Genomic DNA, 27,610 nt, shown 5'->3' with positions numbered 1-27,610 from the left:
TATGGTTATGTCCCTGTATTTTTCCTGATCCCACCCTCCATGGTAATGCTGGGATTGTGCAGAGTTGTCTAATAATGGTTTCTTTTTTTGCCTCTTCTCATTTAAATGTAAACAAACTGGAAGAAAGAAAAACATTTGTTGTTGTCTGTCGGCCTTGATAAAGGAAATACTGGGAGGATGTGGCCACTAAACACTGCCAGACTGCCAGCAAAAAGAGTGAGAAAAGGGACAGAGGAAAAGATGGGATAGGAGACGCAGCTGATGGCAAAACAGCCTTAAAATAGACAGGTAGGATGACAGAGCATTGGAAATTTTTCGAACTGTATATCATCACCACATGATGTGCATCTTCCCAAAACCTATCTTTCAGCGTGCTTATCAATTAGTGAGAATTAATTTGACAGACATAGGCATACCAAAAATCTGGAATATTAATTCAGCCATAAACAGACAGAAGAAACATTTTTATCAACAGTGGATGAATGTATTAAGGTGGACATGGGGCAGGAGTGCAGACGAGGGTTAGGGGTTCTTACTTTAATGTTAGTGGGAGGAAGCATAGTGAATAAATTTAATAAGGTGGGTGAGGTGGAGGGAGGAGGAGTAGGGTTTGTAGCTTTTTATTCCATAACTGGGAGAGAGAGTGAGCTAAAACGAGCACTTGCGGTGGGAGGAGAATGTGAGACAATGATCCATGTCCATGAAAGCCACCAACACATCAACAGACAAAGGGGTCAATAAATCAGTAAAAGGCAACCTCAGTAAGAGTTCAGTCCTTCAAGATGTACATTTAGCCATGGTGCCGGGGAGGGAAATGAGTGAAACAGATGTGAGTAAGGTGTTCAGAGAAGGTTGAGGAGGATGGGGACCTGAGAAGGAAGTTACGTCTCATTGGAGAGCTGGAAATGATGGTAACTACTCTTGTTCTGACCTTGAATCAGGTCAAGTATAGCTTTGCTCTTTAAGAATCTTGTGATTGAGGTGCCTGGCCATGCTGATTGAGGCTCTTTAAAAGTGCTTGTGGCAAGGCCCAGGCAGCATCAGAGAAGCCATTTCAAGAAGCTGAAGGGCTCCCTGTAGAGGATACACCTCCCTCCTCCATCCCTGACTTTCTGCTTGAACACAAGATGAACCATAAGGGATGGAGTGATGTAGACAACGTCTTTGGCATGTGGGGGACTAAGGACATATTTGCTATACATTTACAATAAAGAAAGTAGAGAGGTGGTCAAGGTATGGAATTGAGAGAGAGTTGGAGGAAGAGAAGTGTGAGATTTGCTCAGTAGAGCCTGGGGCTTCTTGTGATGGCCTGATGTGATCTGAGAGATAAATCAATCAATGAAAGTCAGGAGACAGGGAACAAGAGAAAGGGAAGATGACAAACATAGAATAAAAAATAAGCAGTAAGTAGGGGAAAAGTGAGAGAGAAGGAGTAAAATGGAAGTGTTAATAATTGAAGAAAATGAAGACGGACACAATGAGCGAAGGACACTGAAGTACCTGGAAATGGGACATCGTAAGTGATCTGAAAGCAGCTTTGCTCCGTTACTGTGATAGCTTTACACAATACTTTTGCTTTAAGATTACAATAACAAACTTCGAATTGATCCTGAGAAATTAAAAAAAGAAGGAAAGAGATGTAGTACTGAGAAAAAGAGAAGATGAATAATGTAACGGGAGATAACTTTTTTTGTTGGATCTGCAGGGACAGATAAATCAGAATAGTGAAATGAATGGAACAGTACTTAAAGAATATGAATATGAAATCTGAATAACAAGAAATGGCAATTGTAAAGAGCGTTTGGCAACAGTGTCAAGAGGAAAACTATTTTTTGAAAGGGAAGGAGGAGAAGCGGAAAGAAAGGCCATCCATGAAATGATATGAATGTATGTTGAGTAAGGCTGGAATGTGTCTCTTTTTTAATATGAAAGGAATGAAGTTAATTTTTTCGTTTATCTCTCATAGAAACTGGACTAAACTTCAATAATGCTTTTTTTTGTGTATGTCTGTGTAACAGTGTGTGTGCGTGTGTGTGTGTGTGCAGGTCAGGCTTGATGTCATCAGAACCAAGGAGGAAATCTAGAGGGATTTTAGAGTTTTGGTTACACGTCAAAGATCGGTAGAAAGAGAAGGGAAGAGGAGGCGATTAGAGATCGAGAAAGAAAAGGGAGGGAGATCAACATCAAACATGACCACTACACAGGGTGCTGGGTTAGGAGGGAATATGGGGGGGAGGGAGGAGGTAAAGGAAGAGGAAGAGGGAGGAAGGGGCGAGCTGTGGTTGTTATGTTCATTGTGGTCTTTACCTTTTTGATCCACTTCTATTCAAGCATCGGAAGAAGGAGAAAGAAGGAGATAGAAAGATAAAAGAGGAGGACAGTAAGAAGGAGATAGGGAAAGTAAAAAGAATGAAAGGAAAAACAGGTGCAGGAAAAAAGAGAAAATTGAGATTAAATAAAACGCTGTCCTTTCTCTTTCTCTCTCTTGTTTAAAGCAAGTTATCTGTCTGTTATGGTTGGCTACTTAGAGAAAGGATGGCTCGAATGGAAAATGAGAAGGGGAAAATGGCCTAACCTGGGTTTAAATGTATTTTCATTTAATTTCAGATTCATCAATAATGCCCCAACAACACAATCCACCCCAAACCACACACTCTTGACCCCATCTTCACACATCTTATCGTAGTAGTTTCCCCTTATACCCAATGTGCAGCTCCAGGAACCTGGTGGAAAGAGAAACCAAGAAAGAGCTTCAAACTGTGTTTTTTCTTCAGCTGTGGACGAAAACAAAGAGTGAGAAAGGTTGAGAAAGAGTAATGATAGATGGAAGGGTGGTGATGAATATCTAGGTATGATCAGCTGTCTTGTAAAATATATTTGAAGCCTTCTTGCTTCTTCCCTCTCCATGCATAGCCTGCATTGACATTAGAGCAGTCTCTTCATCCAGAAAAAGCTGTTCTTTTGGCTTTGCTCAATTTACAGAGTCAGGATGCCTGCTATAGAATCCAGCAAAAACACTCAACCCATCGACCATCCAATCAATGGGAAGCTGCTGGCTTGCCTTGCTGAGACCGGCTCATCAAAGAAAAACAGAACAAACAACAGGGGAAAGGGAGGGCTTGACAGAGTGGAACACCTCAGAAACAAAGAGACCAGGAGACACAGTCAGGGGGTGGGGATGGAAAAAAAAGAGGGTAAAGACAAAAGACAATGAGAGAAATGTTTACAGCAGGCTCATTACACACAAATCAATAGGTTGGTGGGCTGAATCACAGTAAGGCCTCAGCTTTCATGATCAGGTGAGGCTTGGCTTTCTGGAAAGCCATGATCATGTTTGAAACTTGCTTGTGTCACAGCATCCAGGGAGATCTTTGAGCATCTGGAGACTAAAGGATGCAAAAGTAAGGATCTTAGCTCCACCTTTCACATTACAGCAGTGGCACTTCCCTGTCCTCTGTATTATTGAGATACAACTGGTGTGAGAGTGGGTGTCCATATCTCTTATGAAGAGACCTGTCAAAATGCACATGGCTGGTGGATCCCCACTGCGAGCGTGATCATGTGTTGTGGGACGCCTGATATTTCTGGGGAGCCATGTGAAATTGTCACAACAACTTTCAGGGTTGTTCATTGGGACCGAAAAAAAGTATGAGAGAGTGGAAAAGAGAGATGTACAGAGACAAACGGCAAGCAAAACAAAAAGGAAAAAAAGATTGCTAACAGCAGTGGCCTGATCTGTTGGGGTATGGCCTCAAACCTTGGCATAGGCAGGATCAGTATCAGCAGCCACGCAGATCATCTGTCATCTTATGCCAAGATCAAACTGGACAAACACACACCATGTAGACTGGGGGAATGGGAGCCATTATCAGCCTAGAGGGGTAAGCATGGGAAAACATGAGTGCAAGTACTGTGAAGCTGAGGCAGTTGGAAAAGAGCGTTGTGTTCCTGCCACCAACAGTGAGTGCAATCATTAACTCCAAGGTTACTGGAGGAAGAGACTGACCACAGAGCATACAGAGCTTTTATCCTCACTGAAACAGCTGCAGGGAGGGTGCATGGGACACCAGAATTCAGCAGAGGCAAAGCCCCTGCACATAAATCTTCTCTATATGTTTAAGTAAACTGCTGACTGCAGCGTTCACGTAAATATGAAGCAAGAGTCTTTGGAGAAAAAAAAAGCAATTCTATAAATGCTCAACTAAATATGTTTCTCTAAATATGGGGGAAATGGTGTGTGATGCACAGCAGAGGCATGTGGACAGAGACAGAAAGGGGAATAAAACTTCTTCATTGCTGCGGAGAGAAAGAATAGAAAATAAGGGAGATGGAAGACTTCTGTTGACTCCATTTCTTCTATTGTGGGCTGTCCTGAAAAATAAAGTACAAAGCACAAATACACACAATGTCATCACTCATTCCTACAATCACACACATAAACACAACACAAACAAACAGAAAGAAAAGAGAGAAACTCATCAAACTGTCCTTGTAGTGAGCTGAAGGTTAGATTAAGGCCACCTTGGTTGTTTGTCTGATTCATTCAGCATTTTTTTTCAGGGTTCTATTGAGAAATAAGCCACTGCCCTCTTTCCCGTTAATCACTCTGCTCAGCGCTCTCTACAACCCTATCAATTACACCCACACTAATGAGTACAGCTACAAACACACACTGTCAAATACACACACATATTGCATGAGCATTGTAGAACAACTTTGCATTCTCAGTCTCTGAGAGATCGTGTGTCCTCTCCAGCTTCTCCTGCCGTCTCCCCTCCATTTTTTCCCTGTGACACTTTCCATTTTTCACGAAAAAGAGTCATTCCTTTCCAAGGCCTGAGCAAAGCCTCCTGCTACTCACTCACCAAACATTTATGAGCCCCATGTCTAATGATGTCCCTATACATATTAATAGAATTTCATTTCCAGCTATATCAAAGTGTTTCCTCTCCTCCCCTGAAAACTTGTCATGCTATTATTCCTGCTACTGACAAACTCTTCCAGACAAGTCAACTATCATTTCCAGCAGCTCTGTGCCCAAAAAGCAATGTCTTGTAATGAATAGGCATTGCTGAATACATTTGTAGAGAAGAATCAATTTCAAAAAGTGAAACAGTGGCAGAGTAGCAAAATTTGAATGAAACAACAGCAGAATATGCAGTTAAGCTTTGAAGAATCACTACTGTACAGCGATTACGGAAATATACAATGTACATATTAATAAGATAAGTCTCGTTGATGAAACAGTAGACATAATGGCCTCTGAAATGGCTAGAAAGGGTGGCCTCAAAAGTGGGAAATACGAATCGATACTGATTTAGCGCAGATTCTGAAAGAGGGGGGACAGGTAGAGCTCTCTTGTAGACTCGATTTACTTCGATCGGCGATCGTCTGTGTTAAGACTGCAGTGCGGGGGTTCCACTGCGTCTAACACATGTTGCAGTTGTACTCACGGATTTGTGATGTCTTAATGGAATCCGGCAGACTACAGCAGTCTGTGACAGTGTGAAATGAGAGTTCAGCTGAGCCATTTTCTCTTGCTCTGTTCCAAATGGCAAAAACAACGCTACATGGCAGGGAGGCCCCTGAGGGTCTTTTTAGCTCGATGAGATATGATTGGACTTGTTGGCAGATGTTGTATTTTTACCAAGGCAATCCCACACATAGCAGCACACACACACATGTTCCGGACTCTTGTTTGAGCTCAGCCCACAGAGTTATGTATGCGTGTGTCAGCTTGGCTGTTACTGTCACCTTGCCGTTTCAGGTGACTGGCAGCATGGCGCCTGTGTGACACAGGCGCCACTCACACAGAGGACCTTGTCAAATGCAAAATCACACATTGCCATCAACTTGGCTACACACCATCTAGTTTGCTATGACATGCAACCTTTACATATTTTCTCTCTATTGTTCGCCCTTTTGTTGAGACAACCGACGAAAAACATGCGTCAGACTTGGATGGTACCCAAGTGCCCAGCATTCCCAACCAGACGTGAACGATGGGGCATTACCAGAGCGATTAGCAGCAGCAAATTCAATTAATCTTGACAAATCTCTGCTGAGGCAGAACTGAAGAGAGCGATGCGCCCCCTCTCCTGGTAATTAAAAGTGGCCGAGTTGAGTGGCATGTGGTGACTAGGTTTTGGGATGAACAATTCCAGCTCAGTCTTAATGTGTCAGGTCGTATTTAGTTTGTCAGGAGAGTGTAAATACAAAGAGCAGCCCACAGGTTTAGCTATGTGCTTACACATGTATACATACTTGTTTGTCAGAGTTTGTCCAGTAGGGGACAGGAGTTATTGGTTCTTCATTGTTGTCTCTGACTGGCCGGACATTTCATCATAGAAGGATTGTCTTCCAAGTTTCTAAACAGTACCATACCTCATATGCAATCAAACATGTTTTAACAAACACAGGAAGGAATAATCCAAGTCAGCATCTTTTTATTAATCCCTTTGATTGCTTGGCAGAGAGCAACAAACTGTTTTGTGCAGTCAGAGGGAACGAGAAGATTATGTTTCATAGGAAAAGGGAAATTGGTACCTTGACCCTAAGCTGGACAATATAATACAGGCCATCAAGCTACAGCATGGCACCAGCAGGGAATTATGAGCATGCCACTGAAGCCGGTCTAACATAAACACATATTATATAGTAAGGGGAGGAAAGGGTAGAACACACTCCAGAGGAACACTTGCTGTCATTAAAAGGGCTTTGAAGAAAATGCTCGATTGAAAGAATACTCCTCAATGCAAGAAACATAACTTTTTATCTTTGGCTGGGGCCACAACCTGACTCAACAAAATCTCTCAAAAGGTAAACCTAGTGTAAAAGCACTGAGCAGATTAAGGACAAAGATTGAGTGTGGTGCCTGAGTGGTTGCATTTGAGGACTTCTCCCATCTGTAAGAAATAGATGAATAAATAAGACCAACAGAGACAGCAGAAGCAACAGAATTGAATGAAATAATAGAATACTAAGAATACTTTGGCCGATTAATTGGCAAAAGAAACCAGAGGAAGAAATAGAGTCAAAAGATGATGAATGATGATTTAAAACCTTGGAGTGTGGATTGAAAGTAATAAAGAGAAAAGCAGAAAACAGAATAAAACGGAACGATGAAAAGAGGCCATTCTGGCTGTGAGAGATAACAGGAAAAGCAACTACGGAAAGAGTAGATGAAGAGGAAGAAAGTAAAGAAGAAAAAAAAGAAGTTTGCTGCGTGATGTGGTCTCAGTCTTGCGGCTCTCCACAACATCTGCACCTGAGGAAAAATAGAGACAATATTCCCATACCCTTTCTTGATAAATTAAACTGCATCCACATCCCAAACTAACTCATGTCCTATTGTTTCAGTCCATGACTCCAGCACCTACAAACAACCCTCCACCCCTTCCTGCATCTCATTGCTGCTTTTACCCAGTGGAAGGGAGTGCAACTGCTCCTCCTCTCTAGACAGGTAGTCCAGCACACTGAGGGGATCAATGCTGAGAGTAATAATACATGAGAGAGAGGAGGGGAGACTGAGCAGAGATTTTCACATGAGTGAGGATCAACACAACACCTTATAATCCTTGCTGTGTCTGCTGCTTAGGCTGCGTGAGGGTGCTCTTGAGGAAAATTCAAAGGGAGAGAGAAAGACAGAAATTGTGTGTCCCCCATTACAAAGTGTGAGGCACACACATGTGTGTGTCTGTGTTTGTAAGTGCAGGCATGTATGCAGGTCACACCTGCCACAGACTTTTGTGCAGTGCAGCAAGGAAGTCAGCTGTTACCATGGGGACATTAAAATGTGTGGCGCTGCAGGTCATGCGCTCTAAAAAAGTCCTTTGCGTTATCATTTCTTTTGTGTGGTGTGGTATACACACAACACCCCCTGCCTCAAAGTCTCACTGTGCTCAATTTTAATTTTTATTGGAAATCAGAGGGATAGCAAAGGTGTTTGGCACCAGATAAAGGTAGTAGCATGCCTCTGGGTTAATCAGTGCATGAGTGCGAGGCAGTGTGTGTTACACTGCTGTGATTTCCAATGAGGGCTGATCCCATGTTTGCTGTGGGTGTGCGTGAAGTGCTTATCGGACCCTGTGTTTCTGAAGCATCCTCCCCCATGTGAAAATCACCTTCAGCAACTGGTGAGTCACTCTGTCGAGGGAAAAAAAAGGTTTAGTGCTTGGTAATTGTGTGTGTCTGTGCAGTGTATTAGAGAGTAGGAAGAGACAGATAAAGAGGATGAACGTATGTTTTGTTTTGTCTTGATTGTGTTGATCTAGAGAGAGCAAGTGAGTGTGAATGTAATGTCATTTCTTGAGGGCTTTTGGGAGTTGAAGAGGGAGTAAGAGGTTCAGGTCAGAGGTTCAGGAGGAAGAAGGGATGGGAAGGGTGGTGAATGGGGTGAGGGGTTGGGGAGACAGGAGGGGGTGACGGGGTCTCAGTACTCACTGTAGGGAACACACTCATATTGGATCTCCAAATACTTGTAGGTTCCCGGGCAGGGGTCTGGGAACACATCTGACCCAGCAACCACCACACACTGAGTGCGATTATTACACCTGCGAGATGAGACAGACGAGGGAAGGCAGCGAGACAAGAGAGAGAAGGGGGGAAGTAAGTGATAAAAAATGATGAGTGCCATTGTAAGAAAGACAAAGAGAGGTGGTTATATATATATATATATATATATATATATATATAAAAAAAACATCTACAGGCTCTGAAAGACAGAGGGAACGATAGGGAAGGGAGTAATTTCACACTACACTAGATCATGTGACAGCTGCACCCGAGGGGAGGTTGGAAACAGGCAGGGAGGGAGAATGGGGGGGTGGGATCAAGGATAGAGAGTAGCAAGGAGGAGGGAAGAGGCAGAGAGAGGGCGACTGACGTAAGAGCCTCCCTCCTGGGTGATTGTGAGTGGGAGCAATTAGAGGTGAGAGAACAGGGAAGGGCGAAGGGGGTGGTGAGGTAAATACTCTACACAACACACACTGGGAAAAACATTCATATACGCATTACCTCTACATCTAAACCACATTGCTGAATGCCTTCTCGTGTTTGCACACCACGAGCAACACATATACACAGAGGAAAAGATACTCATCCGTATGCACTCACTCATTCTCAACTTGAAATCCTTTTCTATCCAGCTTTGAGCATTTCCCTGCAGTGTAGGCTTTTTTCCCTTCATATCGTAAATCTCTACTGAACTCTCTCTCTCATCTCATCATTTCCACAAGTCTCTCTCTTTCTTTTACCCCCTCAATGCTCTTCTCCATCCCCTGCTGCTTCCCGCGCTCTCCAGCGCTCTTCTCAAACTAGTACCGTGTGCCTCCATTACACGTGTGACGGATAGCTGAAAGAGGGCTCTCACTGATCTCAGCTCAGAGGGAAGATGCTGAGCGCAGACATGGAGAGCAACAGTAGGAGGCTCCCGCAACAACCCCAAAGCATTTGCATTCTCATACAGCCAAGTGCACACAACCAGACATGCACCCACACTACCATCCAAGTAAATGTTTTGACAAAATGCAGCAATGTTAAGCACAGAAGAAATATAAATGTATTATCTTTTGAAAAAAAGCTAATTCATTATTTGCTTACTCCAAGAGTTAAATTTACTTTAAAATTCAAAAAACATGCAGAATATCTAAATGTACCCACACCATACACCACATAATGGAAAAACGTCTGGAAGGATTATGCTGTGAAATGGTATCTCATTTCCTCTGCCAATAACAGGCTCTGACGCTACGAAAACATACGTGCAAGATATAAACAGATCAACTGTTACCTCTGTGACATTATCTTGAAGGCATCAGGCAGGTAGCACTGCACATTCTCCATCTGAAATGGGTCTGCATCACAGATCTTGTCATCAGTGCGGCCATAGTTGGCCGTTTCAATCATGATGACATCGCTTCCAGGGCAGCGCAACTCGATCGGGTAGCCTTCACAAGCCAGCTCTCGGCGCATCAAGCCGAAGGGCATCATTGACCGACTCAGAGCTGGAGTAAAAAGAAAGAGAGAGGCAAAGTTATTGATTATGCAATGAACCTTAATACTTTTAGGAGGCACTTTATTATTCAACCTAATTGTAAATATTATGTATAGTGTTTGACATGAGTAGGAGAAAGGAGACTTGTTCCTATTATTCACACGTAAATCACAAATAGTCTATTATTGACTCGCCTTTCACTGAGTGGTAATATTTCTGTACTGTTGATGCACAGCCTTGCCATTCAGTTTCCACAGTGAAACGTTAGAGACCCCATATTGTTATGAAGGATTTGCAGCCAAATACTAGTGACACAAACTGTGAGATTTTCAAATGTTAACAAACTCCTACACACAGCCAGGCGAAGGCTAATCATGCTCCTCTCACAAAAGAAGAACAGCATGTTCTTTCGGGGACCTTTTTGTCTATTCCACTTTAACATGGCATCATAACCAAACTTTTGGATGCAGTCTGAGCAAGGGAGGAAGTGATGGTGAAAAAAACAACAACAATAATAATAACATTAATAATAACAATAATAAAGAAAAAATTACATTTAACATTTTTGTGAACCTTCACCTCTGGTGTATCCACCATTTGCATAACCACTGCTGGTAATCAGTCCTCTGAGAGGAATATCAATGTACTACTGTGGCTCTGTGAGGAGTTGGGTCAGCAGGGACAGGGAGCTACACAGGGTTAATCGACGAGCCAGACTGAGAGGCATGACAGAGGGCTCCTAAGAGGATCTGAGAGAGAGAGAGAGAGAGAGACACTCGTCTCCAAAGCTCTCTCCGTAACTGCATTCATTTCCAACTGCTTTTACATCAAGGAAGGAGAGAGCAAATGATATGGAAGAGAAGTTGAAAAAGGACCAGTTTTCCTCTGTATTGATTCCCATGCTAGTGACCACGAGAGCTGCTATCCGTGGTGCTGAAATAACAAAATCGCCTTGGAAAATAACATCCCAAGAGATGGAGTTGCATCGCAAAGTTAGGTGTGGAGCTGTCCGTTGTGCTGGAGGACCAGAGGGCTTTGAACAAGCTCTTCTTTGCAATGTCAGTAGAGATGACATGGTCTGGCAGTGGGTATACTGTCAAATCTAGACAGAGAAGGCCTAGCTTCACTTTAACATGATGGAAGTTCTTTATAAACTGAGTCTTTCATTGCACAGCACCTCCCCCCTCCAGACCAGCTCAGCAGCAGACAAGGGCATCGAGTCAGCCTCTCTGCCCCACTAGTGCTGAAACCCAAAGAGTGGGCTAGTTTCCCTTCCTGACACTGAGCTAGAACTGCTTGAGTTTCAGACACTATCCATTCATGTGGGGGTGGGGGGGTTCCTATTTGGGTCAATGTCAATGTCAGTCATTTCAAACATGAAACTGTGCAACATGATTCACTGCCATTGAACTTGCTCATATTTCTAAATGCCATTAATTTATGCAGCAGGGACTTCAGTTCAGTTGTGTAACTAAAGCCATTAAGGCTGAATGACTTAGCACAGAAAGACTACAGATCTTTTATGCCTCGCCAGCATGCAGTGCCAGTGCCAAATCACAAAGGCCTAGATGCAAAATTGCATACTAATTAAAGCACACAGAGATGCAAACAGCAGGCGAGGCCAGACAAACAAGCCCACACTCAAATACAAAAACCCACACAAGCAAATTAGCACATACGCAGACAAACCAGACAGATAAATGTGCATACATACATGCATACACACATACCAAGTTCTGGTGTCACAATGGGATTACAATGTGTAGTGCCAGTGTGTGGCCTTGTTCTCTTAACCACCCTGTGGTGTATTTACACAGCACTGTACAGCTGGCCAGCGATTAGAGACATACATTGCGCCAAGAGGAGAGTAAAAGTGAAGGAGGCCACCAGGAGTGATCAGACTTAGTCCTCTTACACTGTGGATTAACTAAACAGTAACGCTGATGCAGAGGTGCAGATCACGCTTTAAATGAATGTAACATTCCAAGCACAGTTAATATGGTTTGCATGTTCTATTCAGGGTCATCTACTGTCACGCAAGCCTAAGGACCAGTTCTCACAAAACAGCTCTATCTGTCCATCCATTTATTTCTATTTGTACAGGATATATTTATTAATTTCTGTATTTCAATGCAAAGTATTAACACTCATCAGCTTATGCGTTCAGGTGTAGCTAGCAACAATTACTGTTGTGGTCAGACTATCTCCTGTGGTTTACTGCCTGGACAGTGACAGTCCAGTGCCTTTTTTTTTTTATCACGACAAATGTACTTTGGCATACAAGGTCAGAATCTATTGAGTCTTAATGATGTATACCTCATTATAAAAAAAGTACACAGTTGGATTTCTGTAGAATGCATAGTAAAATCCATTATGATCTTCTTATTCTGACTCAGCACTGTATATTTAGCCATAATTGAGCATAGCTATACGAAGCCACAACACTTGAATGGTGACAGCAACCAGAATAACTAGCCTATTTCTGACACTGCTTGCAAATCTCTGCTTCTGCCATACTGTATCGTGTTTCACACCTACATATTCCACACCAATGCAAACACTTTTTGACAACTGGGAGGACTAAGGTGGATTTCATAATGTAAATACAGATGGATGCAAGTTACATTTATGCAGATATTTTTGAATGGTGCATTCATAAACAAGCATGGAACTCAACTTGAGAGATTCAGTGTGTGTGTGTGTGTGTGTGTGTGTGTGTGCGTGTGTGTGTGGTGTGTGTGGTGAGTGTCAGCCAGATGGCCCAAGGCCTAGCTGGAGCTGCGACTGGCTCTGAGCTGAGATGAGATGAGCAATGGATAAGCTTGGACAGGCCATGGGCTACGATTGTCCTTCACTCTGCAGGAATCCATTAAGGTCTCAGAGTCTCTTTAACTGGCAGACAGACACAGACACACATAAACACCCGTGGCCATTTAGTTTAGCCTGTCAGACTCATAATAGCTGAATGACAAAGTGTCTTTCTCAGCAGCAGCCATATGTATAGGTGGATGTAATCCCCTCGCAGTGAGACTATGACTAATTTTCCATGGTATATAAAACAATTAATATTTGTCATCTATGAGAAATTGTTACCAATCGCTACACAGCCTGATAACAACATTATCGAATTGAACACAGTAATTATACAAGCTTATTTGCATGGACCTGGTGGTATGAAAGTGACAGAGGTCATACACACCCCTAACAGGAACCTGGTGTCACTCCAGGGCAGCTGGTGTGAGCTGGTCTGAACTGGATGGCTTCAAAATTGAAGCTTCATACAAATTAAAAGCAAGAGAGAGAACTGATTGGATTTGACTAATGGATGCTTGAAACATTAGAAAAGAAAATTATTTTGCACAAGCCAGACTATTGTTGCTAACTCATCCTTTTTCTATAATATTCAGTCTCTAGACTTCATGTACACAGATGTATAATCCTAAATTAAAGTGTCCCAATATAACTGATAAAATGATGCAACCTGCAACCAAAAGCTATGATACATTTTTTGCTTGTTCAGAAAGCATTAAGTTTTGCTTTTTACTTTCTAATTTTCAGACTGACAGTTTGACATGGATTTTACTCACTTTGTTCATGGGAAAAGCAAAGCCATAACAGCGTTTTGTAAATCAATAAAAAACAAAAGACTGCAATATCCACTTTCCAAAAATATTCAGACTCTCTACTTGGTTGAAGTATGATTGGTAACAATGGCTGGATCAAAATCGTCTTGTTAGGAATCTTTTTCTAGGGACATTTCTCCCATTCCTCTTGGCATTAAGATTTAAGATCAACCAAGTTGGATGAGGTGCTTCACTGCACAGTCATTTCCAGATCTCTTGAGAGACAATCTAACAGGTTCAGCTCCAAACTCTGGTTGGTTGATTTTAGGACTTTTACAGAATTTTCCTACAGCCACCTCTGTTTCCCGACTGTTATTTCATGAAAAAGTAAACCTTCTCCCTACTGTGAAAACTTTGCACTCTTCATTAGGATCACTACATATTTCTAAATCATTTAATTCTTTATCCTGACAGTCTCACAGACAGACACTCGCATAGATTGATGCTGTCATCACCATATTTAAGTGTAGAGAAGAAGTATATACAATAAAGTAATGTTCACTCCCAACTGTAGTCCTTCAATACAAACAGGAAACTGCAGCCAACCTGTTCAATTTCCATTTCATCACATCAGAAATTTGTTCCCCGTGGGCCGAGGGTCATTACTTTTTGACAAATTCCCCCCAGTCTCTTTTTATTTTAATTGAATTTTTCACTTTAAAAAATTGTTTTTGCTTTGTCACTGTTGAGACTAATGAAAAGAAATAATTTAAAGCTTATGAAGTTAAGTCCGGTGTAGTGGTTAGAACCGTTGCCTCACAGCAATTAGGTTCCAGGTTCAAATCCCGGCTGGGGCCTTTCTATGTGGAGTTTGCACGTTCTCTCCGGGTACTTTGGCTTCCTCTCACTGTCCAAAAATATGCATGTTAGGTTCACTGGTGGCTCTAAATTGCCCCTAGGAGCGAATGTGAGTGTGCATGGTTGTGTGTCCCGTTTGTCTCTATAGACCCGTCAAGGGTGTACCCTGCCTCTGTATCCCAGATAGCTGGGATAGGCTCCAACCACCACACAACCCTGAATTGGATTAAGTGGGTATAGAAAATGGATGGATAAAGATAAGTCTGAAAAACTTGAAAGGTTTGGTGTTGCATGTCAAGACCAACAGAAATTGATGACATTTTAGTTCACACCATGAATAGACAAAGAAGTTTCTTCACTGAAACATTACCAAAAACTTCCCATCATCAGCAAAATGCCTTTAAACATTAAAGCACCTAGATTTCAACAAAGTGCTTTGACAATTTGACCTTCGACTGTGTTATTGTCAGAGCTCTATAGTGTGTTTTCTCAGAAATAATTGAGCGAAAAGGCTTGGCCTTGCAGGTTGCAAGCGACTTTGCAATTGAGTCACAAAAGGGGATTATACAAGTGGAGCTCTGTGGCCCTGTGGCAGACTTGTTAACTGGCAGACTGTCTTTTGGGGCCCAAAATGTGATCAGCGCCTCTTAGCCCCTATGTCTGTTCCAGCAGTCATCCCTTAATGCCAACCATTAGCACAACACAGAATCATAGTGCCACAGAACATTTTCATCAAGCAGCATTGGTAGTTGAGAAACTGGTCATACTGCAGATGAGGTGGGATTCTTGTTATATCACAATCTTTAAAATGAACTTTAGGTCAAGGCATTTGAGCTAATAGGCAATTATCTTCCTTTTGCCCAGATGTAGAAGTGAAATATTAGAATTATACTGCATATATCTACATATACCTTCATCATTAGCACTGACTAAAAGGGGGTAACTCCCTCATGGTTTTTAGGCTTAAGTAAAGCTGCAGGAAAGAACAAGTAATTTTACAGTCACTGGACAGAACTGAGAGGTCTCAGTGATGGGAATCCCTCTCTGGCTGAGAATCAAGCTGCCCAATTTCTACAACACTTTATCAGCTTAGCAGTGCATCTTAGCAACTCACTTAGCACTGCGAGTTAGCGTAATGACTTGCTGGAGCATGGCCTGTCACCACAGACAAGCTGAGGCGATGCAGCCAGAACTGTCAGAATCAGGCAGCTTTCAAGCTGAGAAGTTGTGACAAAGTGACACTCTGAGACAAACCTAAAGGCCTAACATGACAGTGCCAGGGCTGGGGGCTGTGTGAGCTTGTGGGATAATGTGTGTGTGCGGGGTGTGTGTGTGGGCACGTGTCTGTGCGTATAAATGGAAGGATGTAGCACTGGCCTCAAAGCTAGGACACTATCTCATCCCTGACCCCTCTTCCTCTCTGCTACTTGCAAAGAAGACAGAGAAGATGAGATGAGGAGTGACTGTATGGGGAGTCACCAGCCTTGCTATAAGGTCAGAACACAAAGCAGTGCCAAAATGATACACATCCACTCTGATGGAGACGAATCACGCTAAACACACAGGGAGAAATAAAATGACAGTGCAAATAAGACGGTAACAATTGAAAAATATAGAAACCATCAAAAAAGAAGCTATCAAAAGATAAGCATAAGAACTGTTCTTTGTGGAGGTGCAAGGTCACCAACTTAAAAAGAAAATGGGCAGACAGATTGGTGTTAGAGAAGACCTTCCGAATGTTGGGACTTACTCAACAGAAACACTCTCTACTCAACAGCCCAGTTCTCAAACTGATTTGAATTACAGCTCAGCCCATAATATTACATCATTCATAAGAGAACTTAATACACACCCCCTCTTGCAACACATACTCACTACAATGCACTAATGGACATTTGTAATGATGTACATTCACGCAAGTTTTCTTGCAGGCAGATACACACAAGCGCTAACCCTCATCCATCCTCAACCTCAAGAGTTCCCAGTGTGTGTTGACAAACTTTGCTCTGGGGGGAACTTGCAGGCAAAGCAGAGAGATTAAGATGGGCAGTGAAAAAGCCACTGAGACTCCAAACAACACACTCAAGCACACACACAAATTTGTGAGGGAGGGCGAGACTGGACGTGCTCATACTGTCAAACCAATTCATTGCTGGTCCTGGCATCTAATTATGCAATAAAAGTGGCTCAATGGAGGGGAAACAGTGTAGCCCAAATAAAAATAAAAAAGTAGGAGATTCACTAGGTGTAAAGTATTCTTCCTCTCCCTGGGGAGAGGAGTTATACTACAGCACCAGCACAAGTCTATTCAGTTCTCTGTTTCCACTGCATATAGCAGGAGGCAAGCCACCAGACAATGAGTCAGACCTAGATTCATATAAATACTGTGGTGGAGGAAAAATGCAGGTGCTGCAAGCAAACAGCCAGAAGGGTGGGAAATGGATCAAAGACAAAGAAGCACATATACGGAAGTGTAGAAGATGGTGAGAGAAGAAAGTAATGAGAAGAGAGAGGGAAAATGAGAGATAGTGTGAAGCAGAGAGGGTGGAACAGCTGTCAGAAATGCGAGTCCATTTGGAAAAGTTGCAAGTCGCATCCAGAGACCTGTTAGGAGAGATGAGTGTCAAAGCCCAGCCCTGCTACTACATTCGACACTTAATTAACCTTATTATACAATAAGCCAAAGGTTTGGACACAGCAGTGTGTGTAAGTGTGTATTTTCACATTTAGCGTATGAGCTGATCAATCTGCTGCCAGTGTATACAGTTACCTAAACTGTTCCTTATTTTGGGAGCTCTTGTTAATCAAAAATGAATTTGGCTGTAAACCCCCACTGAATTCCTCTTATATGTGCATGCCATCTAATTCACCTGTAGTACAATGAACTTTGTGTTTTGTCCTTTTCTCTTTAGTACCATCCCTCAATCCCTCATCCAATTTATTCCACTCGCAAACTCTCATTTAGCCTCGGTACTAGTCCTGTGCACCCTCTCCTTGTTCTCTCTGTGTCTTAATTTCTCTTCTCTTCCATCCCTTCAGTTCCAGTTTTCCCATCTTCCCTTCCCATTGTATTAAATTTCTTTATTCTCTCTCACAGTTTTACAAGCCTCACCATTCTCATCCACCCCTCCCTGCATATTTCTCTGTTTTTGCCCTTGGCTGCTAGCCTTAAGCTGCTGCTGGTAATTATCAATCTGCATTTTTTTTTTTAAATTGGAGAAGCTAATTCACACATTCTTGGGCACATGGCACATATAGGCACTTATGATTACACTCTCAGACCAGCAGCCTCTGAGAGTCCTTCACGGCTACAAAGCTTCAAAGTTACACAGCAAGGCCTGAGCGGAAAGAGTCATCACACTGCTGCACAGGCAGAGACACAGTCTTTTCTGTGGGAGGTTGTTTGAGGTACAGAAATCAATGTACACAAACTAACATGTCCCTGTACACACACAACTACAAGCAAACACAAACAAAATGGACAAAAACACACTGGCAGTAATGCTGTGAATGAATGAATAAACAAAAAAACACAACCCCTGTACACAAGTGCAGACACATGAGAGCAGCCTGCGTCATCTTCAAAGGGAGGTTGCAGAGAACAAACCGCCACTCTGCTCCGGCCTCTATCTCCTTTTGCCCACCCACCCCCTACTCCCAATATATGTTCAAAGGCCATCCATTAACCTTTCACTCACACAGGCCTTTCTGTGATCTACTGCTCACAGCCAAGGGCTTTGAAGAGCAGAGCAACCCCGGGCACCAGGGCGGAGAGGGAGGCAGCAAAGGAGGGATGATAGAAAAAAAAGAGGTAAAGGAGAGTGATAGGAAAGAGAGAAGAATGACAGCGAGAAGAGATGTGTGCTGTTAACAGATGGTAGGCAGAGAGTAAGGAAAGGAAAACAGAGCAGGTGGAAGGGTTAATCTCAAGAGGAGGGGCTGGATACAATCTGGGGTAGAGTGACAGGCTGGGGAGGGTTAAAATAAGGAGAAAAAACAGTGTTGGAAAAAGGCTAAAAAGGGAGAGGGGGGTGTAGGACATCACAACATAGACAAGGGGAATAATAACTGAGGTGTTAGGGGAGAGACAGAAGAGAGATTCAATGAAAATGAGAGGTGAGTGTTAGGACTTTGAGAAGTGAGAAGCACTGACTGTTGCTAATAAGATTTGGAAGCAACAAAAGCCTGAAAACACACAAGTGGCATAGAGAGAAACAGTATGAACAAAGGCTTTACAGCAGTTCTTTATTGCAAAATCCAGATGACTCGCAAAATTCATAAGCCCCTGGATTAGCAATTAGTGTCAGTGAAGCCTGTAGATTTCATATTTATGAAAGAGGAAAAGAAATATGGTTAGACACATTAAAAGGTTATTTTTAGAAAATTAGAGCCTTTACTTTACTTGAAGAACACAAAACCAGCCATTTCTGATGGCTAAAAATTATGGAAAAATGTAACTTCCCTGTACTGATCATTTTTATAATTTCAATTCAGCATGAATTATACTTGGAACAGTTATAATACATACAACGCAACACATACTTTTATTGTTGTATGTGGTAAAAGTCTCATGTGAATGCAATACTCAACTGATTTACACATCACCAAGATGTAAAATAAACAGAACTGATCTTGATCATAACACTAAAGGTACCATGTAGGATGAATTAGAAATAATAAATCAGCACAGCCTTAACTGTAGCAGGTGTAGCAGGTAAGAGCAATGAAAAGAAAATGGGATCCTGACAGGTTATAACAACCCTGTCTCCAAGAAATTACGTTCATATATTACTAAGCAGTTTTTCCAATTACCAAGTGGTGGCAACTGTAATCACTGGCTGTATTATGTTCAGAGGCAACGTCCTTTTGATGAAGTGCAATATTTACACACTACGGTGAAGTTGTAAAATAATTGTGGACACATGAAGACCATGATTGTCACACCAACAACCCCTATTCAAATCCAGCCTCACATCTGCTTTCAGGTTTATAATAAACAGAACACTTTGGTTTTGGAAAGAGTTTGGCTTTTCTTAAATGTGATTAACATATTCTCAATTAGAGCAGACTTTTCCTTACCATGGAAACATGCAGCAAGTTGATAAAGATAAGCACAAAAGACTCACTGCAGAAAACATTTAAATTTCAGCACTTTCAGTATACTTCCTACTTCCACTGTATATAAAAACATGCAAGTGGTACTTGCATTCAGGGTCTAAGTGATGCAAGTTAGCTGTATTTGAACATATTTTCTGCAAAACCAGGTTGTGATAATGTTTATGTCAATGGCTTATACAAAAATATTAGATTTATTCTGGTGTCGCCTGATTCTGATCAACGAATGCCATGCACAATAGTTCTTCGACTGACATGATCAGTTTTACAGACACACTTGTCGGAAAATAAGAGGGAATAGAACTTTGAGCTCCCAAAACATATATTGAGATAATACAATATGGTGTTCAGCAAATTTTACAACGAGAACCAAAGTGCATGTAGTAACGTTAGCGGCAGTGATGCTTTATTGCTTCTTCTCAAAATATTATTGCTACAAGCCTGTTGGAGGATCAATTCTTATGAATTTGTGAGTAGGTCACAGTTTTGAAATAATGACTTTAATACTACAGGACTACAGGATTGACAGTATTCTGTCTCTCTTCATCCTAAATTCAACACTGAACTTGCTTCAACATTGGCTTCAGGTCAACATTTCTTCAGATCTTGTTTCTGAATTCTAAATCCAGTGCTCAGCGGGTTCACAAAGGCATAGTTAATTCTTCATGTGCCCTTCTGTGAAAATATCTGCTCATACCTGTCTGATACTAAAGAACAGATTAGGATCAGTCCGCATCAAGACATTCTGTCACCAGGACAGCTGAGAGACTAGGCACTTTGTTGAGAAGAAGTGTAAAAACAGCTGGTCCTATATCCTTAAATAAAAGCCACTGTTCTGGGGAATAGGCACAGGAGAAAAAAGATAAAAAGGAGGGGCAGACAGATAAAAATGTCTGCCTGTGCACTTAAGGGCCAGGGGCCTTTCCACACCACTGATCTGAGAGCAAAGGCTTAAATACAGGGGAGACGAGAACAGATTCAACCAGTCAGTGGTTGTGTCACGCGCGCGCACACACACACGCACACACACACACACACACACACACATACAAACATGACAAGAAACAGACAAGTTTCTTGTCATGTATGTACATATCACCACACATTCATGTACATACTGTACATGCACATATGCAGTATTATTTGCAAATTCACAATTTGCAGTCTGAAAGGAAATATCTACAAACAACCTTGCAACGATCTGGTTGCCAGCACTAGTGCACACAAACACATGCATGCACACCAATGCTTTCACTTTGCTAAATGAAAGTTCTGTGTCAGAGCTTCATCACACACAGCACAGCTGCCTGCAAAGCCTGCCACATTAAGCAAGCCTAATAGGCTTTCAGATCAACATCACTGGGTACGAAGGGTGGTACTTTCTCAAGCATTCTGTGGAATCAGTGGGACATTTGATTTGCCGAGGTAGGCGTGTCAGTCTGTTGGGGACCCTGCACACAAAGGGGTGGAGGGAATTTCTACAACACTATGATTATGACTTTATTTCCTAAGGATGTTGTTAGTATTGATTCACAATTTGAATATATTTTTTTCTTTCATTTAACAGACAAATCACGAATAACAGAGTGATTTAAGGGGATAAATACTCACCATGTGAGATTATTTTTGTGGGAAAGAGGAGGAAAGAAGTATGTTTATTAAGCTCCTGTCGCTTGGCAACATTTACATCAAGCTGCTTCAAGAGGAGGATCAATGTGTCAGAGTCAGGGGTAAATATTCGAATGTACAGCCAGTAGCAGAGTGAGGTTAAAGTGTAGGAGATTAGTCAGGACACCAAGGGTGAGCAGGAGTACACATTAGACAGTGAAACCATGTGTGATGCTCATGTAGGCTTCCAAATTAGCTTTGATTAGTCATCACATCAAAACCCAGCTCCATTCCTTTAGGCCCTACTTCCCTTGTTCTCTTTTCTGTTTCTCTGGTCACATTACAATAGAAAGAATGAATTTCTGCCAAACTTTGACTGCCAAAATCATGAGCACAGTGTTGGTGAGCATGAGCGTGTATGAGTGTGCATTTGACGAAAAGAAGATTATTTTTTATTTCTTTTTTAATTTCATCAAACCAAATGCCGTGCCTGTGCTTTGGGGCTAAATACAGAAAACAGTCAATTGGCTATTAATGCATTAACAATAATGCCAGGTCACACAGACAGTTGCAGGCTTATATCTATAGAAATGGTGACACCCACACACATACAAACACAAAGCAACATTATTTCACAGGCCAAATGTGTGGGGCAGAATGTATGGATATTCAGTGTTGTAAAGCTTCCAAATTAAGATTAAGGCTTTAAAAAAAACAGAACCAACGGTTCAGCTGTGTCAGGACGAAGAGCAACTACCTTCCAATCGGAAGGTTGGTGGTTCGACTCCCGGCTTCCCTTGGGCAAGACACTGAACCCCACATTGCCAACCGATGTGTCCATCTATGTATGAATGTCACTGTGTAGTCTCCATGTGGTGCTCCAGATGTGCTTTATGTGTGTGTGTGTGAATGGGTGAATGTGACATGTAGTGTAAAAGCACTTTGAGTGGTCAGCTAGACTAGAAAAGCACAACACAAGTATAGTCCATTTTACCATTTATCAACTCATATTAGAATCATACCTCTCAAAATAGAGCTTTACCTGTGTAAATGCCACAGCCATTACAGGTATAAAATTTAAAATACATATTTTAACGTCACTATCTCTCCTGCATATTCTGCAAGTCCTCCTTCGTCACCAGACACCACTTCCTGTGGTGACCACGTCTCACTGAAGCTCCTCCTCCTCATCCTAGCTGTCCATCACCCAGCAGCTTTTTGGCACAGAGCTGACTGAGAGCATACAGCAGATGGTATGCTGCTATCTGTGTGGCAGGCTACTAGCAGGACACCCAACAGCCCCTCCTTTCCCTCCCCCCTGAAATCTCTGCCGCTTCCCTCATACACATCTTCCAACACATACACACAGTCTCCAGCTTCACGTCAGCTCAACCAGGTCACCTGCTGCCAGGCTTACAACAGCCAACACACACACAAACACAAAATGCAATATTTTATGGTACATGGCACATTCAAGAAGGTCACACATATGGCACCATTACATGCATGGATTCCCTCTTATTCTTTTGCCACACGCCAACTAACATCAACATGACAATAAATTTTATTGACATTCTCACATGTACTTTCCACCTCGGTCACATACTTCATTGGTAAATCAAGCGCAGCATTTCTAACCTGGCCAGCAAGTCAATATACTTACAACCTTCACCACATAACTAACATTATAAATATTAAATGCTCATTTGCAATAAACCAGTCAGGCCAGCTGCAGGGAACAGTGAAACTAACAGGAGCTTATGTGCAGCTAGGTCAGGGAATCAATACAAGATTATGCAAATTATATATCCAAATATGCAGTATAAACTCTGAAAGCAGACAAAATGAGCATGTTCACTTGTATATCAATATATGTTTAGAAAAAAATGTACCACAAACTGTTAATACATTTAAAACCTACCCTGTGAGGATGGAGCAATGTTGATGAAAGCCACAGATGAGATGAAGAAGATCCAGACCCCAAGAGCCATGTTGAGGCTGAGCAGGGAGCAGGGCAAGGGATGGCACTCAAGCTTAGAGGGGGTCAGCAGGCACAGGTGAGTGTGGTGGCACTTTTCTCAGCTTACACCCTCCCCAAGGGTGATCCTGCAGGCAGAGAAATTAGAGATAGCAAAGAGGTAAGAGGTAAAAATTTACAACAAGTTATTCTCCTAAAATGCAGACTTTTTATTGTATTCACCACAATAGCGTATGTGTTTAAAACAAAATGTGGCTCACAATCAGTATTGTAAAGTCTATGTTGCTTTATGAGCAGGAATAGAAGGGAGGAGAAAAAAACAGCTCCCCCTGTGGTGGTCAAGAGGAATGTGCAGAAAGCAGATGTGAGGCCATTTTGTGCATGATGGCATAAAAACAGCTGTTGACACATCCAGCTCATCACTCGAAAGTGTCTAAATGCTTGATTGAATCCGACACACTACATATGTTTGAGGGCTGTTAGCAGGATTTTATTCAAGTGAAAATTCGTGTCTTCCATGTGGGGTGATGTATGTGTCTACAGGCACGACCATGTATACAAATCGAGACAGTGAAAAGTGGTAACTGTCAGCAGTGCTGTAGGCTCACACATCTCATTTGCCTAATGACATAAATCACATTCTGGAACTTTAGCTCGGATTCTTTGACAGTAGAGCCTACAGGGGATGAAATACAGAAAACAGTAGTGATAGTATTGTTATGGCTAATACTCCTCCTGCTGAGCTTGCTGATGAAATAGACAGGTCGGCATCTGTGTGGGGGTGAATTATGTGTATATGTGGGGTTGTTGTGTCCCTTTAAATATTTAGACTGTAGGAGGGTAGAAGTTAGAAGAAGTATGTCCACACACCCTCACACACGCAACTTAAGAGACCACTGTATACAAAATGTTTGTTGAATTTCAGTGACTCCGTTAGCTTCCTTTGCATGGACCCAGATAGTTTGATGTATCATACATAAATTAAGTGAACTGAACTGATTAGCTCCATCATCCTGACAAACTACCAAAACAAATAAATTTATAGATGGTCCACACACAAGGTACAGTTAAACCTCAACTGCAACCATATCATTTGCATTATGTTACTTCAAAGTAAAAGAGGATCGAAATTTAAGGAAATTGGTGGACATGTGCCAACCACCTCTGGGATCCCGGTCACGAACATTCTGTGACTAAATATAGTATAGGGAATACTAATACTAATAAAGACTGTTGACCCCCCCATACCCTTCTTTATGTATGAAAAATGCCCACTGTAGTGAACATCAAACATCAGTTAGTACACTGTGATCATTAGGGCCCATTTGGTCAGATAACAAGTTGATGGTGTTACATTAATTCACTTATATCTTGATATAATTAGAATCCGGTAACATATTCAAAATGATTCATTAATAGGAAGATCTATGACATTTGCATTTTATGGGTGTTCAGGTAGTTCTCATGAGAGCACACATGTGAGTAATCAACTTGAAAATATTTATGGTGATATTCATTCATTTAATTTTACTTTATCTGTTCATAGTGATTCCGAGTAAGTTTTTTACAATAAATATTTTTCCGATGAGTCTTTTTTCCATACATCAAATAAACTACTTCGATAAACTTTGCAGTTTTATTCTTTTTCATTTTCTGAAAGAAAGTTTGTTTTAAATAGAGTTTGTTAATATTTTATTTATAGACTGATCTAAAGATCACATAATTCCTAAAAACATTAGTTTTGGTTGTTGTTTGTTTGTGCCCAAATTAGATATTCAAAATCTTTTTTTTTAAATTTCAACAAAAAGTTCACTTAGTTTATTTACAATGTTCTGGCCTTAAAATACTATTTATACCTGTGATGAACAAAAAGACTACCACAACAATAAAAACAGAATAAATCCAATTTAATGTGTTTCTTATCCTCTTTTGGAACCTTGAAATAAACTCTCACTTGGCTGTTTGAATAATGCATGCATGAATCTGTTAAATGTGCAGGAATAAGCAAATACTACTGTATGTGAAATGTTCACAAAAAGCATGGATTTATCAAACCATGGAGACAGTTTTGCAAAACTAATCAACTATAATCCTCATCCTGATAACAAATTTGAATCTAAATTAAACAATTACTCGGGAATTTTCAAGTTCTTTGATTTTTACTTTATGTATTATTTTCATCATAATAAATTTGCAGTAAATAAATTTGTAGCAGTAATGGCCAAGTTGTCCTTCCCAGGTAGAGAAGATGGCAAGTCTTAAGCAACTGGATGGCTTCACCCCTCTCTTCATTGTTTTCCTTTATTTGGCTTTCCCTAGACTTCTTCAACCCCTCCTTTTTGTGACCTTTTCTGATATTTAACCTCCTCCCCAGTGGCAATGCCAGCCCACAGTCACAGACCTGCCTGGGTGTCGCTGCATGGATTGGTATGTTGGATGTTGTAGAGTACAAGCAAGACAGAAACAGAGAGATGCAGATGGCAAATAGCAAAGAAGGGGAAAACAGACAGGCAGAACAAAGCACAATGCAGCAGCTGTACTTTACATCAGCATTTATTTCAGTGGTATGCTCAACACACACACACATACGCACAGTATATCTACAGTAATGCACCTTGTGCTTAATCTGAGTTTGTTTGGGACAATTCTCTATGACCAGCAAGTTGATAATAAAGGACACACTCAGAAGAGGAGCCGGAGAGAAAAGAAAGATAAAGCATGTCATTTTGATTAGTTGTTGAAAGTTCAGTCAGTGGAAAAGCAGAAAAATACAGGTGTAGACAATGTGGAACTGCAGAAGCCTCAGTTATGGCCTTTACCTCTTCTCTCCAACTGATATCACTTTATTACAATATGAGAGGTCAAGAAGTGACTCAATCCTGTCCATTGACAGACATCCATGTTTTTCCATAACTTTTGCACTTTTAATGAGAAAATAGCCAATCTTCTGTCAGTAGTTTTCAACACATGTCCCATTCCCAGGGAAAGAGCTGGCTGGATTTTGGGGGAGCAGGTAGGAGAGGAGACAAAAAATGCATGGTGTACAAAAAGCAAGTTGGCATTACACAATATTCAATTTCAATGTGGTATGAAGTGAGAAGGAAAAAATGAAGGAGGAATAACTGGAAAACTAGTGAAGGAAAGAAGACAAATAAGGATGATTAAACAAAGGAATGAAGAGATGAAGAAAGGAAAACAAAAGAAGCACACATGCAGCCTGAGTAACAAATAAACAAGAAGCAAGATGAGCAAAGGCAGAAAAGAAAAAAGGGGGTACCAAGAAATATCCAAGTTGGAACAGCAAAGATATTGTAAAAAAGCAGGAAGTGAAGACAAAGAAGAAAGTCTATCTTCTTCTTGTAACTTTACGTCTGTTTTCCTCTGAGTGAAGGAAGGTTAGGAGTCTTTAGGTGGTGAGAGATGGGTGTCTTCGCCCTTCATGCTTTTCCTACTGGAGGATGTTACATGCCTGAGGCCAGAGACTGACCTATTGCACTGATCGCATCCACTATTATTATCATCACTGTTTCTCTTCTAATAGAGAAGAACATCATATCCCTATGAGGCCAGAGCTGGCAAAATGGGAGAATGGAACAGCAATTTCACAGCGCTGGTGGAAAGGTGAGGAAAATGAGAAGGAGGGGAGGTGGGAGGTAAGCAAATGATGGTCAGTTGTAGTATCACAAAGAAAAACATGGACGTCTACATCCAACAGCAGCAGAGTCACACTCATGTAAACGGCTCTGTCATCTTGCTTCAAATACTACTCTGTTTCTTTAGCTATTAATTTACGAGCTGTCTTGATCCAAAGCAAATAACGTCATTATCCTTTTCTATTGGATCATTAAAATAATCACCATGAACATTAGGATCTGATTTGCATTGGTAGAAGTGCCGATCAAGAATAGGGTGTCACAAGCTGTTTTCATGTAGGGTGGGAGGGTCCTGATAAAGGCTGTGTGTATGTCACAAGAACCATTCATGATAACCTCATCCCTCAAATCATTTCAGTGCTAGAGAAAGACGTATTTTGGAGTATTACCCAACCAGAATCAAAAGACTGGCGAACAAAGAGTATACATAGACAGTTTTTGCTGCATAATTAGAAAAGCTGGTGCAACTCTCAGAGCTGCTACAGCTTCAGGCTTTCACTCTGCTGCATCTTCCTCACCACAGTGAAGCTGAAATCAAGGTGGGAGAGATGAGGATAAGTGCGAGTCGACTTAGTCTATGTGTGTTGGTGACTGTACCAAGCATGAACATTTTAGTATATTTAAACACAAAAAAAAACATTAGCTTAAGTAAAAATCATGTAGGGCAATGATGGGTAACGCACGGATCATGGAAATACAAACACAAATTTATTCAGCAGGGAAAACACTCATGACTGATTTAAAGATTTGACAGTAATAAATTATGATGGTCAGTTTCTTCATGCAAAGGGAAGTTTTTGCATCTCATGATGAAGCACCAGCATTTCCAGTTATTAGGATT

The 27,610-nt window shown here is 41.4% G+C and overlaps 1 protein-coding gene across 1 annotated transcript in view; it reads right to left on the bottom strand.

Annotated features, from left to right (window-relative positions):
• Positions 1-27,610, bottom strand: part of adgrl1a (adhesion G protein-coupled receptor L1a) — an 86,901-nt gene that overhangs the window by 24,412 nt on the left and 34,879 nt on the right. The window contains exons 2-4 of the mRNA XM_072369483.1: positions 23,060-23,244; positions 9,791-10,004; positions 8,443-8,552 (exon numbers count right to left, since the gene is read on the bottom strand). Coding sequence (XP_072225584.1) covers positions 8,443-8,552; positions 9,791-10,004; positions 23,060-23,129 — 394 coding nt within the window. The 5' untranslated portion in view covers positions 23,130-23,244. The remainder of the gene's footprint in view (positions 1-8,442; positions 8,553-9,790; positions 10,005-23,059; positions 23,245-27,610) is intronic.

The sequence above is a fragment of the Leuresthes tenuis genome, unplaced genomic scaffold (assembly GCF_036924035.1).
Source record: "Leuresthes tenuis unplaced genomic scaffold, fLeuTen1.0.hap1 SCAF_17, whole genome shotgun sequence".
In the NCBI taxonomy this organism is placed as follows: Eukaryota; Metazoa; Chordata; class Actinopteri; order Atheriniformes; family Atherinopsidae; genus Leuresthes; species Leuresthes tenuis.
This window is presented reverse-complemented; position numbering and strand designations above follow the sequence as displayed.